Raw genomic sequence first — 16,304 nt, 5'->3', positions numbered from 1 at the left:
CTATGTAAAATCAGACAAAACCAGAATTCAGGCACAGTCAGACTTCTCAGACCAGGAGAACCTTACTTTCACAAGAAGCATTATTAAAGGGCCATTTGAAAACATTTTCCTGTTCCTCTTTGACTTTCCAAAGCCTCTCCTAATATGGTGATATTTTGTTTTGGCGTAAAAAGAAGTACTTATAGAAAGGTATGCAGATTTAATAAGGCAGGTCCTGAACCAATGATCACTTCTATACAGAGATTGCATGACACTAAAACTGCTAAAAATACTAATGATATGCCCATAGTTATTCAAGGAGTGTGATACCGTGACTATAAAATGTGAGGGGAAGAAAAGTCTGTTGTAGGGTAATTTCCAGTATGAGAGCTGTATAAATTCTTAATTTAAATTTACTTAATGATTGCTTTAACATTACATTCTAATTTAACAGAGAAGCTGTCATGTAGGGTACCCTACCCTGCAAGGCATTTTATTTATCCCTATCTTTAATTATGTCACCATACAACTTGCTTGAGAAGCCAGTGTCTGGCAGTGGACTGCTGAAAAAAATATAACACATTAAAATAACTTCAGCTTCAACACAAGCTTCCACAGAATGCTAATTTATTTGTTTCAGTCCAATTATTGGCATTTGCAGATATATCTGTGCCCAGTGTAAAGAGCGTGACATAGACATGGATCGGCTGATATTTAAATAGTACAACTGTGTATCTGTTAAATAATATCTTTAAGACAATAGAATGAACAGAATGAAACTGAATCTTTACAATGTCTTAATAATTGGTATCGATGAAACGATGGCTATGACAAAACATGAGAAGAGTGGTTAAGGAGGAATGTGTTGGAGGACTCTGCTTATTAATGCCATTTTGAGAACAAATCCCAGGAAGCATCCTAGAGGCAGGGATGTGTGGTACTGGGGATACCTCAATAACCTATTTGGAAAACTGTTACTAGCATCACTCAACTCTCCATTTCTTCTCCCCTGTCTCCAAACTGTTCTTATGCTGCTGTGATTTTTCAGACATGGCGTTTCAAGCTCCACTTTGGCACAGAAAAATGCCATGTGTTGTATAGGGTGCACTATACAACTGGGGAGTAGTTAAGAAGGTTGTTTGATTTAGCCAGCATCTTGCCTCTGAAATGTTGCCATTCCCATTGATTGCATTGCTGGGAAGAAGAGTCTAAAAAGTAAACTCCAAGCATGATCAGATTCTGGGTTAATGTGGCAAAACTGGACTTAGTAGGATGTGGGAATGTAATGAACCTCATTAAACATGGAATGTTCACTGGTTGAAGTTTCCAGCTCATAGAAATAAACAAAAAGGATCTCCTCTCCTATAAATATAAATTAGATGAGAATGATCAAGCCTGTGTACCTTGACTTAGTCTTAAAATCCAATGTGTAGATAAATAAATCATAACTTTTAGGAGCTGAATGCCAGCATGCTTACAAATGCACAGTGGCCTTTTAAAATATCAGATTGTGTATATTTTGGTATCAAAATAGGAAGCTGAATCTCAAAGATAGACTGCAGATAGGTAAAAGATGGCTTCCGGGCGTCGGACAAAAACCAGGACTAATTTCACAGCTGTAGCTCTCCACTAGCTGTAGCTTTCTTCAGTAGGCAGCAGATCCCACCTAGCTGGATTTGGGCAGAGCCCAAAAATGATCCCGAGATGTCTGAGACTCTGGGATCCACTCCCTATAGCCTAGAAGCATGTTCAGCCAGTACTGAAACTTCATTAGGCACTAGAGAAGGTGAGACAGGTTCCCCCTGCAAGTTATTTAATGAGAGCTTAAATTAATATGTTATTTATTTGTAGGAGTGCCAGGAAAGTTATGGAGATATATACAGCAGCAGACACCAAAAAAACATTACTTTCCTGGGAATGCTTGAGATTTGCTTGTAAAGCTGATCAAAGTGTTGACATCTGAAACTTGTAAAAATTCAAAATGCAGTGCTGATGCTTTTCACAAATTCATAGAATTCCACAGTGCCATAAAATATACTATTGCAAAAAACTTTGTAATAACTTGTTTCCTCATTTTTAAATGCAAATGTTGGATTTTTCAGTTGAAAATAACCTTTTGCAAGCATTTGAAATCTTTCAAAATACTTGAATCTACTGAAATTCAAAACTAAATCTGTATAGCATTCTGTTGACATGAAATACATATTTCAGCTTGAAATCTTGCTTCTTGCTTTGTGTGGTGATTGAAACAAAGTGTTTCCTTCAAGGAATTGCTTCCAGCTTTTGAAAATTAAACAACCCAAACAGTTGTTATTTTCTTAGCCTTAAAGCTACTTGCTCTTAGGAAGTAGAAAACTTCTTAGTCTGTAGTCCTTCACATGCAAGCTTGTAGTATTTTTCCCCTCTAGAGATTTTACATGCTCCAAAAACTAGTTCATATCAAGCAGAGATCACCTCATCTTACAGCAGTTACTCCTTGGTGCTACCAAACTTCGATTCAACTTGTAAACAAGAAGTATGTGTAAATTGATGCCTTCTTAAGACGCACACCCCTGTGAAAACGCTTCAGTGTGAGAGGATAGAAAAAGCAGAAAACAACAGAATTTATTTCCTCAGCACAGTTTTAGTACCTGCATAGTCAAGTTGCTCTTATCGGAGCAAAAATTAAATCACATACGTTGTACCCACTCACTGAACTTAGTACTCAACAACTACCTCCTGTTGCCTTTTTTTTTGCCATAATCTTGCTGAGATTTCATTGACTGAAAATGTCCTACATTACTGAAATGAGCTGTTTTCACCTCCTTCCTTCTTCACATATGTCTAATGTTTTCACTACAAGTGTAAAGGACAGCCTTTTAGCTGTGTGTTGATGAATTTTCTAACTCAGAAATAGCAAATGGCTTCTAGATGCTCCCATGATACCACAAAACAGTATCAATTCACAGTAAATAATTTCACTGTTAATAATTCCAATGTTAAATTAGTAACCTGACATTAAAGAAGATACATTTCAGGCCTTAAGGCTTGTTGTTCATTTTATTAGAATTCTTGGTATAGCTTCAAAGCACACTTCAAGTAGCAATGGTGTCCACCATCTGTCTCCCCACTAATATGAAGACTGTCTTCCACAAAAGCTGCATCAAGTTACCCATCTAAGATTGCTCCTGTAAGATATATACTGTCCTTTATATGATTGGAGTCATGATAGATAGCTCGTGGCGCAGTAGTTTTGGTCCTACCTCTCTCTCTCCCCCCCCCCCTACTTTTCCCAGCTAATCTCCTGCTCTATGCTTTGCCCTTACAATATCACTGCTGTTAATGATAGGTAACTGACCTGCACATTGCTGAAACAGTCAGCTGACGTTTCAGTGATATATCATTCTGAATGCATGAAGCACACAGGTTGCAACTAGAAGAAAATGAAAGAATTTGTTTCTGATAAAGCTTGTAAACTAATCTGTACGTACCCCAGAGTAAAGTGAACATGTGATGCATGTACAATAAACGCATTAAGTAAAGCCATTTCAGTATAACTTGGAAAAGATGGGAAAGTTGAAAATAAAGATCCCAATTTATGTAAATACCTCAAGAGGTGAAAGAGTGAGAACTGTATCAGTAGTATTCAGAAAAAGAATCCATTTAAAAATTTATGGAAAAGAGTGAAACTTAGTGTTCCAGTATATTTAGGAAAATTGGAACATTTCAATAATCCAGGTGCCTCTATCTTTTGAGCCATGCATTTTTTTAAGACCCAAAATTTCAGACACGATACCTGAATGTTCACGCACTGTACCAGCAAGCAAGAATACTGCAGTATGGATAATCTAGTAGAGTTTGTATCTTGATGATTTGCTTTCATTTTGTCTGTAGCAGTCTGAAGCAGCAACTGCTCTTGTTGCTGCCGTGTCACATCAAACAACAGTTGCGCTGCAAGCATGGTGTTACGCTAACCAGCTTGCCCGCAGAGCACTTGCCAGCCCACTCCAGCACCGCATGGGGCTGCCCACACAGGGACTGACTGTTACTCCTTTCCTCGAGCACCTACACAGACAAGCAGCACTATGGGAGTGCAGGCAGCATGTTTATTTTTACCCCTCAGCTATCAGTATAGAACGAGAGCTAATGTACAGCAAGTGGGGAAGACTTCATAAGTGATACCCGTGTCACATCTTTCCTATCTTCTTCCTGAAGATCTGGTAGCTCTGATTTATATATGCAATTTTCATAGTTACCACTAAGTTTAGCACAAGTGGACCTTAATATGCCTGGTTTTTAAACTATCTCTAAAAGTATTCTTATGGCACATAAGCATATAGTTCCCTTCTTTCCCTAAAGGATCTATCTTACTGCTAAAAGTGACATTCCTATGACGCTAATCCCAGAAAAAGAGCCATTTCCATATTCTTCTGATAAACCACAGAGCAGAGGTAAAAGAAAAAAAGGAAACTTTAATTTAAAATATATTCTAATATGTCTTTGACATAAGCAGAGATACAGGGACAGAGATACAGTGGTTTTTATTCACAAACAATTTTTCAAATATTCCAGGATCCTTTTCATTATATACTCTTTTAAATTTTCTTGTAATTTCCCAGTTGTTTGGACACACGGGCAAAAGAATTAAGAAACGAAGAGCAGCAAAAAGACAGCAATGCCTGTGTATTACAGTCATGAGATTAATCTAAAAAAATGTATGTCTGCATTTAATGGGGGTTGAGAACAACAAATGAGAAATGATAAGACTACAGTCCCTATTATCCAGGGTGCTGACATCATGAACACCCTTGGTTTTAAGCTTGGTTTTTACATACAGTCCCTAGTTTTGTTTCTTACAGCATGGTTTTGTCCTTGCTGTGTGTCAGGTGAGCACCTACCATCAGAGTAAGAATCATGTACAGGTAACAGTGCCTCTGACAACTGATTGTCAGAAAACTGATGTCTTTCATCAGTGTTATGGACTGAGGCTGAGTCCTTTATTGATCCTATTCTTGTCCATATGCATATGAAGCATCTTCAGTCACAGGATTTTTAGGATTTGTAATTCAGTAATTTTAGTTATGGGTTAGTATTTTTAAATCTTGGCTACTAAGTTCAGAAGCATTTTCCATCATAAAATATTAAAAACATACAATATTCAGAGCTTCAATGAAGATTAAATGTCATTTGAATTCAACAGGACAGCATTTTTTTCAACAAGCATAAGATAATAACTCATCACGATAGGGCTTACTTGCCTCAATATTTTTAACGTCTTCTTTCCCACAAAATACTACAGAAAAAACCCAGAGGATGGCTTTTGTAAAAGAGGCAGATAAAGCACAAAGGGACCTTCAAGAGTGTTTTAGATGTTTTGCTCCTATATTATGTTCCTCGGGGTGGAATTTATCTGAACAAACGTGTAAGTCCACAGTATAGGCATCTATGTCTGAACTAATTGCCCTCTCTAATCAATACAGAAAAATAAGCACTTCAGGGAGAGATTTTTCCTGACCTATTTGAGGAATAACCTTTAGGTCAGCATGACTTGCACCTATCATTCCCTACCGACCACCGAGGGAATCTACAGGCGTAGCCTACACAGTAGGCACCTAACACTCAGCAAGGCAAATTCTGCTGTTTCGCAGGAAAAGCACTGGATCCTTGCCCTCTCAAAGCCTGCTTGGATTTGGCTCTACCTGGAAAACATGCTTTCTACTGAGCTTCATTTGAGAGTGGGTCGTGTCCGCCTGTTCCAGCACAGGAGAGCAGCTTGTCCTTTGCTTTGCAGCTTCATAAACCTGATGCTGCTGGTTAGATTACATACTCCATTGATCATCTGCACTTAGCAAACAAAGCTATGGAAGAGCAGAGAGGACAAGCCATCCAAATGCGCGAAGTGTGCTTCCAGGTGCAGGGAGCATGCAGAAGACACCAGTTCCCACAGCGCTTTCAGTACAGCACTTGACCACCTTACAGGAATTTGCACCCCTAGCTGGAAACTATTCTTACCACTGAGCCAAACCTTCCTTTCCAAGTTCTGTAGGCTTGCCACCTCTCCCCTTTTGGTTAATTTTTAAAAAATAATTTATTTTGATCTAATGTAATTTACAAATTTTGATGTAATATGTGAAGCTGATGAACAGTAATCTCAGCGCAAATCTTAGCGGATTAGACTCTAAAATCTTTTGTAGGCAATAGAGATTCCTCATAGGTTATTATCAGCTCTGATAAGATTTGGATCAGCTGTAGAATATTTTATTTTCAAAGTATTTCCTGTCAAATATAAGGTAAGCGATCTTTTATCAAGAATCTCTGTAAAGTTTAGAAACTTGTGCCAGATGTCCAGCAAAGGCTTGCAAGCTGTTGCATACTACAAGCTGGCAGATGTTACCTTTTTATAAGGCTTCTAACTGCTCTAAGGTCTGTGTTTTGGCAAGTGCAGAAGGTTTGTAGTATGTTAAAACAGTAGATGGATTACACAGAAACTGTGGCCCTGCTAGCACTGTTACAGCCGAACAGTTGTGAAGTTTTAAAAGCCCACCTGTCCTGCAATGGATTTTGCTTTTGATGGGTAACACTGCAAAGCAACACTGAATTCTTGTAACACAAACTAAGAGAACAAAACCAAATACCACCACCTTACCTGGAACTAAACCGCAAAATATCTGTTATCCCAGCTTTTGTATGGTGGAGCTGTCACAGATACGACAGCACTAGAATAAAATGAGTAGTTGTATAAATTGCACAGATTATGCTATATCTATTTGACTTTCCCACACTCCTTAGAAGTCTTCTGCCTCCCAAACAGGTCTGTGGAAAAGGCAGACCTTTCTGATTCCCTGCTTCCAAAAAAACAAAGAAACAAAACAAAAATCATCCTGTGAAAACTGTGCCCTTTCACATTCAAAGTAAGCAAAGCATGAAAAAAATATCCTGCTGAAAGTCCATCCTTCACCCACTGACCTTGACAGCACCAGCGTGCAAGTGGGCTCCTGTGCAGAAGTCCACAGAGGTCAGTGCAGCTCCAGGCCTGAGCTGGGACTCAAGCTGGGCTGGCAGGCTGGGCAGCAAGGGTGGGAGGAAGGGAGAGCAGAGAGGAGACGACCTGCATTGGCCATACAACTGAACCTCAGTGCATTCCAATTTCCAACATCTCCCTTATTTTACTTTCCATGCTGCTTTTTTTTTTTTTTTGCGCCAACTTTAATGAGATGGTTATACCTGGCTACAAGAGGTCATCTCGGTGAAGAGTTCTTACTTGGTTAGATAGCGACTTCACAAAACACATTCTTGTCAGCTCAAATGTCAAGGATATTCATAAACATTATTTTTCTCCAAGTTCTTTTATAAATTGTGCAAGAAAAGAAAAGGGAGCACAGGGTTTCTGGGATGCTAGCTATTCTGGCAGGTATTGGTTTGGAGGATTATCTTTGAAACTTTTTTCCCTGCCCTGTAATTTACATGGCTGCTGCTGGTAATGACTGTAAGGAATATAAGTAGCACTAATGGGTATGGATCACTGTTCTCCCAGACTGTAAAAAAAAAGGAGCATGGGGAATGATGACCCTGTAAGACAGATCAATGCAGCTGCAGGTTGGTTATTACGCTATTCAGGTTATTTTCCTTAAATGGCATCATGCCTCACACATTCTGCTGAAGGCTATCCATACCCATTCAAGTTCATGACAGCTATTCTTAGACATTCTTTCATTTTTAGCACCATTACCAAGGCTACTACTGTACTTTTTTAATGAGAATGAGACAGTGTCTCTTTTATTAGGTTCAGATCTATTTAGCTTAGATTAAAATTATTTGCTATGATTTTCCTATAGTTATTCAAAGGATTATTGAGAAAATGTCACTGCACAGCTACTTGCCTCCTCATTAACATTCATGACAAAACCTTCCGGTAGGGCTGGTTTCGGCTGCTGATGGAGCAATACTTAAAAGAAATTGGCTTGTCTGTGAAACAGCTGCTCAGCAAAGCCACTATGCAAGGGAATCGGTGATAATAAGATGATACTATTACAGCTACAGTGGGAGCATAATATATTTTAAGCTTCTTTGAGGTATGCAGTGGGGGTCCAAGAATTGGAGCACAATTGCTTGTCTATTGCTAGGAACAAGAAACAGCTGATCACCACATGTCTGCTTATTTGGATTAGTCCTACCCAAACCTTGAGGAAAAAGAAAAATCCATATCTTCTGGTGCTCTTCAATTCCTGTGTGTTTCCTGTCTTTTGGAATTGGTTTTTGTTCCTCTTCCTAGTTTTTGGAAGGGTTTGTGAGTCCCATTGCTGAAACCGATATTGGATTCTTTGTTAGGAACATTAAGCATCTCCTGTTCCAAAGGAATTTTTCTCATTTCAAGGCTTTCTTTCTTAGGCAGGATTCTCAGGAGAAGATTCCCTGGATCCTCATGCACTAACTAGTGGAATTGCAGGCATTGATTTTTTTGAAATGACCGTCCAGTATGGCAACGCAATGGCAAATACATAGATGTGGGCAGTACAGATGCAAACATTTGCACATAAGGCTCAGCCAAGACACAATTGGCAGCTGGTATTATGTTGTATAGTGACTCATGCTAATTCACACCATTGTCTAGAATATGAAAACCAAATGAAAAATACTATTGTCAGACCTTTGGCTCTGAGACATCTTCAAACGTCACATACTATGAGGAATAAAACACTTAGGGAAAAATGAATCTAGAAAAATGGAGCAGTTAAAGGTCCCAATACAGTGACAGCCCCTTAGAAATGAAGAGAACAAATGAGTATGAAATAAGTAAGATTGTACAGGGCTTTAGGATGCAAGAACTAATTGCCAGTTAAAAGAAAGACATCATTTCTTCTGATCATAGCAGGTTTCAAAAAACTTAATAGTTTCTAAAGTCCTTGGTTATGAATTTCGTATTTACCTTCTTCGCTTATAGTGCTTACAGAAATTAGTTCTTGTAGATTTGGAAAGTACTGTACTTCAGGTAAAATGGAATATAAAAATGACATAGAAATGATGTAGGAACACTGCTAGCAGGCTGAGGGAGGTGAACCTTCCACTCAGCTCAGCACTGGTAAGGCCACATTTGGAGTGCACAGTCCAGGTCTGGGCTCCCCAGTACAAAAGAGATGTGGACATACTGGTGCAAGTCCAGCAAAGGGCGGTAAGATGATCAAGGGTCTTGACCGTCTGTCATATGAGCAGAGCCTGGGACTCTCCAGCCTCAAGAAGAGAAGGCTCAGGAGGAGCTCATCAATGTGTATAAATATCTGGTGGGGGGACTAATGAAGATGGAACCAGGCTCTTTGCAACAGAGCCCAGTGAAAGATCAAGAAGCAATGGTCACAAATTAAACAATAGGAAGTTCCATCTAAACACAAGAAAGCGCTCTTTCACTGTGAGGATGGTCAAATACTGGCACAAGTTGCCCAGAGAGGCTGTAGAATCTCCATTCATGGAGATATTCAAAACCTGGCTCCACATGGTCCTGGGTGATCTGTGGTAGCTGATGCAGCTTTGAGCAGGGAGGGCGTTGACTAGGCCATCTCCAGAGATGCCTTCACATCTCAGCCAAGCTCTGAATCTATGATTCTGTGTAAGAACGTGTGTCTGATCAGAGGCTAAAGAGATAATGGCCAAGTTACAGCAGATTGAGTTTCCTTGTAGATTAGATCATGAATAGGAATCTGGGGCAAAATCCTGAAAAGGAAAACAAGACCTCAAATTACCTCTAAAAATGGAAATCAGAAAATTATTCCATCTATGCTTAAGTGTTTGGATGTAAGGTAGAAAGCAAATAAGATAAGAAAGGCAAGGCATATGAAGGTCAGATCACAGTTCAACAAGGAGTTCACATACCTCTAGCAAGACTTATGTTGCAAAGATTAGCATTACCCTAAGACACGCCCGGTACAGCAAAAATAAAAGTTGCAAAAATCTACAAGAACTTCCATGTCCCTTTCAAGAGTTTGCAAAATTATATAAATGTCTTCACAAAAAAAGAGGCTGGCAGCAACACTACTTTAAATTAACTCCTCACAGGAGCAATGCTAATATACTGTCTATCTCAACATTACTTAAATGTTCATATATTCTGTTATTGCTTAGATACGCTGCTTTTGATAACAGAAGTCCTGTATACAACTTCCATAAAATCATCACAGTTGGCTGCATTAATTTTGTTATTGGTGGTGTACTATCATCAAATGCCAGAATCATGTATCAGAAATCCCTTGTGCAATCAAAGCACCAAATTAAAACAACAACAAAAAAGATGATTCTTGAAAAGTTAAAACATTGATGTTATCTAACAATCCAATATTTGTTTTACACCAAAAAGTGATATCCTATTTTAAACTGCAACAAATCTAGCTGGTTCTATACAGAAAGACAGCCTATTAGATGAATAGATTATTCCATTAATGTATTTGCCCTTCTGGAAAGATTAAGCAGTTTTTCCATATAAGTGAACATTTAAATAGTTTTATAATAGCATTAAAATACTGAAAGTATACAAAAAGATCAATCGACTTTTGATAAGATTTTACATTGCAGATTCCCTTTAAAAGATCAATGATAATCCAGAAGAAATCACTTAGTCTTTTAATCCAACTTCCTGTGGAGCAGACCCCTAAGAATCCCAGAATGCAATATTTACAAGTCAGTAACTTTCAGCTATATACCTTACCATCAGTATTAAGACACAGAATTTCAGATTACTGAAAAAGCTATAATGTGCTTAAGTCCGTTGCAATATAAAAAGGCATCCAGCTGCCAAAGAATTAGTAAGGTATTATCTGAGCTCTGTGGTCAATAAGCCTAGCATTTTCAGTAAACTGCATCACTCACTGAACACCAGCAATCGCCTTGGTTTCCTTCTGGAAAAAGAGAAGAGCCCTGTACGTGCCATAGATGGTTTGAAACGTCTGTTCTGCTTGCATACTCACCTTGTAAAACTGCACACAGCTTCTGGAATTTTTTTTTAAGTCCTTCAAAGCCAAGTAGTTTTTAAGAATCCACTACACAGAAAGTTCCAACTTCACATTAAAAAGGGAAGCAACCACAATTCAGAGTGCTACACAGTCATCTGCAGTCCTTCCAAGGACTAAGGACACTTTCTAAATTGTATTAGCATCTGATCTGCTGCTGGGGACTTTTCTCCAGCTCATCCTCATATTATACATTTCCCATTCCCTCCTTTTAAAATTCATCCTCCCTTCTGTCTCATATTGAGAGAATCAATATTAGAAAAAAAAATGGATAAAAAGAATGATACAGAATTATCCTAAGGTGTTAGAGGTATCTTCACCTTCTTCTGAATGTGACCTCAGAGTTTCAAAGTAAGCTTCCAACTTCAGGGATAACCTTTCCACCATTGTCCTACATGTGTGTCTATGCCCTGTCACCTGGGGTCAGCCAGCTTTACTGCACCTGTTTGCAGGCTTTCTACCTACGTACAAAGATGCAGCTCTGCAAAGATGCAGTGCTGTAACACTCTTTACAATGCCTATTTACACCTCTTTGTGCCAGACCCTTTCCAACTTACACATAAGCAGAAATGCTCAAGGGGACACTTTCAACACAAATACAGGTTTCGTATTTAGTTAAAGCCATGACTGATTATTCTGAAGCTCTTTTAGTCTTCGCTAATCTGCTGTTTACGAGAAAAGCTCAATACAGTGTGACTGGTAAATAAGGACATAACCATAAAGACTGTTTAATGCTCATTATTAAAGACAAGCATTTAGCAAATTGTGAAACTGAACCCTTGACCTTACAAAGATCTTACAAAGGCTGAGGACGAGAAGACATTGCAGTACGATTAGAAAAAAATAACCCCCCCCAAACAGTCCTTGTCAATTCTTTCTAGGTATAAAGGATATGTTCGATACTGTTTAAGTGCTTTGCATGACAATTCCTCTCAAATGCAACTGAGGCCTCAGTGTTTGGAAGCCAGAAGCCCTCTAAGAGACTCTGCATCACAAGAAAATCACGCAGTAAAAAAGTACAGCCTTAAGGGTACAAAAAGGCAGAGTACAAAAAACCCCCTGTTTTGCAATAACAAAAAACACAGGAGATCCACAGTTCATCTTGCAACAGTGAACATAATTGCAAACCTAAATTTTGCATTTGAAACTAGGAGACAAAAATTATAAACCTCTCTATGCATATCTAATCTCTCTTTTCAACATTAGCCAAGCCTGCAGGCGCTTAACAGTCCGATTCTTGATGTCATTGTAATTAAAGGCAATACTCACAAGGCTGATAAGCATACCAGCTGTAAATTAACCCTTATCTTAGCCAAACTGACAACCGCAAATGTGATACCCAACTGTAAAGAAAAGGACATTGAAATTTAGTATGGATAACTGACTTTTCAATCCCATAACCTTGAAAATAAGTAAATTATATCCAGCCTACCATCAAACTTCTTGTGCCGGGATACAAAAGTGGTGCGTACAAAGTGACTTGTCTCCTCCACTAAGTTTTCAAACTCCAGTTTGCTCTGTTGGCTTAACTTGTCCTCCATTTCTGAGGTGCAACATGTATATTCCTGAGGGCAGATTCTCAAATGTTCCCCTGGAATCACAAGGAAAAAGGAATTAGAAATAGTTGAATACAGATAGAAATGTGTCAGAACCAAATACATGTGATGTCTATTCAGTTAAGGAAGGTGGGCTACCCAAAGAGCTCTTCAAGGCTTGACTACTCGATTGGGAACACTTTGAATCTGTATCAACAATTTTTCCGTAGCTTGGCATTCCTCACACAGGAGGGGGGACACACTTTGAAGAGTTATTTTGATACTTCAAAAGGTAGAACTGTCTCATGCCAAAAGTGATTCCTCATACTGAAGAAGCCTTCCTCATAAACAGACGTATACTTAAAAATTCAAAGACAACTGCTTGCTTTCTGTTTGTATACAAAATGCCTGGAGAAATACCTAGTGAGATGACCTGATACAAGTCATCGGGATACATGTCTTGTTGTCAGAACCTGCAAAACTGAAATTATGTGGGTTTCTGTAGATAGGTCTGACTTGCCCAAAAGCACCAAAACATTCTTCCCTTCTACCCTTCCCTCCCTTCTGCTCAAGTAAGTGTATTTTAATGACTGTATTTGGGTGCCGCATGTTTTCTTGGGCAGCATTTCTTGTCAGACCGAACAAGTGCTCTGCTGAATAGGAGGAAGCAATGAAGGGTTTAATTAATGCTTATGTTATACGGAAATGCAATGTAAAAGGTAATGAAAGCCTCTTATTTAATTCAATAGATTTATCTCTTGAAGCACTGTGCCAGTTCTTCTGACAATATTGCTTTCTTCGGTACAATTTGCAAGTGGAAACCAATTCTTTAGCTCATGAAATTAAAATGGTCTGTTATTACATGAAATGTGAATTTCCAATTGACACTGTACTATGGGTGTCAGAAACATTTAGCTCAGTTTGTACAAAAGCAGGAAATTCCACCATTCCCTCTTGAGAAATAAAAAGAATGATCTGCCTTTATGTTTAAAGTTACTTGTAAGGCAATGAAAACATTTAGCTTTCTGTACACCGAATCCTGATTAAAAACCCCTCTGCAAAACCCTTAAAGGTGCAAATAAAATGATATACAAAGCCCAAGGGTTAAATAAATACTGGGGACCTGATTCTCATTTATATCGAGGCTCCTTTCTATCACTGCTGAGCTGTAAAGAAGATTTAAATGCAATTTATAACTACTTTAAGGCTACTTTTCACCATTCTTATTATATAGTGAGGAGAATCAGGCCCTAAGGTTTATGTTTCCCGGGGGTATAATACATTTAGCTGCTGCATCATTTTGAAAACAGCATCAAAAACAGGTTTGCACATGCTTAGAATAAACAGTATCTTGAGTTTGCCCTCACCTTATTCCAATTTTTGATTCAGTTTTTGAATGAAGTCTTTTAATTTGAAATATATTCATTCCTCAACCCTGACCCATCATCCCATCTTAATTTGGTTTTTCTGCAAGAGTTCATAATATATGAACTATAATGCCATGAGATTACTTTTAGCAGTCTCAAGACTTTTTAAAAGCTCACAGATATACACCTTCAGGAAGGATCATTTCATTATTATCAGTTACTGTTCAGAAGTACTACCTACAAGTACCAGTCGTGTCCGAAAGCACCATGATATAAAACATTGCATAAAAATGGAAAAAGAAATATGCTGTGACCATCAGAATGTTGTAAAGATTGTTTCCTATGTCTACAACACCCTCCCAACACAATAAATTAATTCCTATCTATTCTCAGAATCATACATCTAAGCCATAAACAACACACACAGGGACTGGTGAGCCAGCTGCTGTCAAACGTAAATGACAGTGGCAAAATAATGGTTGCCTTACCCTCTACATTGCTGTCACATTTAGCTGAAACTGTTCAACAAGTAACATGCGACTGCGGAGACACCATAATAAGACAGAGTAAGAATTATTTTAGTAACAGTAGTGTTCTCCGTTTTTATTAAATGTCAGAAAGACAAGGAAAGCTGAAATATTGTGTCATTAGAAGCAGTGCCATGTGCTTGATTAAATGAAAAATACACCTCATCCATAACATCTGTAACCCCCTTCCTCAATAAACCCAGGGGGTTTTACTCATTGGAAAGCACTGGGTAGACCTACTATCCCAGTTGCAGCCACAGTGGTAGTTTATGGTTTTGGTAATGATGTCTTCTAGTGTTGTTGCAGTCAAGCAGTCAAAAACTTTTACAAAATTCTGTTTTTATTTCCTCTGTTCAAGATTTTTTTTCTCTTCTTTCTGGCTCCATGGTTTTTTTGTTGTGGTTTTTTTTTTTTTTTTCCAGAATTGCCAGACTATCAGCTGAACTAATAGCCATGGGTCTAGATTTTTAAGACATTATGTTATGCTGAGTATTATGATGAATTAAAGCATATTGAACTCAGTGTAGCAGTCATTTTTGTAGCAATATTAATTTTTCTCATGCTTATTTATTTACAGGCTTAGTTTCTCTTTCCTACAAAAATGACTTCCCACCCTGGCTGCTACAAACTCATTCAGATTCCTACTGCACTTATAGATGCATTTTCATTACATTTCTTCTTTTTAAGTCACTGGAGGTTCATTGATTCGTGAGGGTCTTAACTGCTGAAATATGAAGCTCACACTCACAACTTCTACACCACCTCATTGCTTTCCTCTCCTGATGATGTATCTTCCAAAATCATCTCTACTAACCATCTGCTTCATCACAAAAACTTTGCTAAACTATAATCAGCTTTTTTAAAACAACATTTCTAGTTCTTCTCTCCTCCCCTGCCATATGATCTCTGCATTTTGGTAGAAAGAAGTAATAATGTAGATACTGTGCTACACTGCATGCTTCAAGATTTTTTTTCCTCCTCCTGTCTCCTGCACTGGAGGCTTAGGAAGGATTGTAGATAAAGCAAAAGCATTATCCATTGCTCTGTGCCAAAGGAGTGTTTGTATGCCTAGGAGGTTCAAATATACTTCTCAAAGATGAAGTCTTCAGAAATTGTGGTTCATAAGCCCTAGCATGTTTGTACTGACCATGACTGGCTGCAGTCTCCAAAGGCTCACAACTTGAACAAAAACTTTGGCCCTTTCCTGGAAATGGAGAAATGAAACTTTCTGACAAGCAGTAATCCCTGTATGTTTAATCTTAATTTCCTTTTTAAAAGCAGCAATTGCTATTTTGTGTTTGTTCTTATTAAACCTCCAGCTCATGTTAGAATCACCAGTTCATTAGTTCACCCCTTAGACAAAAAAAATGGACATTTTTTTTTTTTTAATGAAGGGGTTTGTGCTTTATTTTGGATTTTTTTTTGCTTTTTTTGTGTGTGCAAATCTGCAATATAACAGACTGCTTGGATTGGAAGTAACTCTGCAGGCTATTTTTGATTGTGCTTCTTCTATTTCCCTGAACAGTATAATTTACCATTTGCATTTTGCGATATATTGTTCTATTACTCTAAAAGGAGTTTAATCACTGATTTGTGTATTTGCACACCTTAAGTATTTTGCAGGTTGAAGATGCGCTCACAGCTAACGTACCAATTCTTGTCCTGGGAAACTCCATATGGTCTACGTTCTTATGCTAATTTTAGCAAAGATTTTATGGCGCAAGTAGCATTGTATTTAACTGACTCGTCTTCCATTGTTGCAAATGGTGTCTCCCCAGACAAGTTTGACAGAATGTAGTTACGCTGCACCAGCATTTTGCCAGACTAACAAGTATTAACTCAGCAGTTCCCAGCAACCTACCACAACTCTTCTAACCACTGTTTCCAGCTGAAGATGCTGACCTACATATCTCTCCTTATGTG

The 16,304-nt window shown here is 38.3% G+C and overlaps 1 protein-coding gene across 1 annotated transcript in view; it reads right to left on the bottom strand.

The window, feature by feature from the left end:
- Positions 1-16,304, bottom strand: part of GPC6 (glypican 6) — a 777,195-nt gene that overhangs the window by 531,301 nt on the left and 229,590 nt on the right. Inside the window, exon 2 of the mRNA XM_075089625.1 lies at positions 12,385-12,543. Within this exon, the coding sequence (XP_074945726.1) occupies positions 12,385-12,543 (159 nt within the window). The remainder of the gene's footprint in view (positions 1-12,384; positions 12,544-16,304) is intronic.

This window comes from Phalacrocorax aristotelis, chromosome 1, assembly GCF_949628215.1.
Source record: "Phalacrocorax aristotelis chromosome 1, bGulAri2.1, whole genome shotgun sequence".
NCBI classification, from domain to species: Eukaryota; Metazoa; Chordata; class Aves; order Suliformes; family Phalacrocoracidae; genus Phalacrocorax; species Phalacrocorax aristotelis.
Note: the sequence above shows the minus strand (reverse complement) of the source record. Positions and strands in the feature narration are given on the sequence as shown.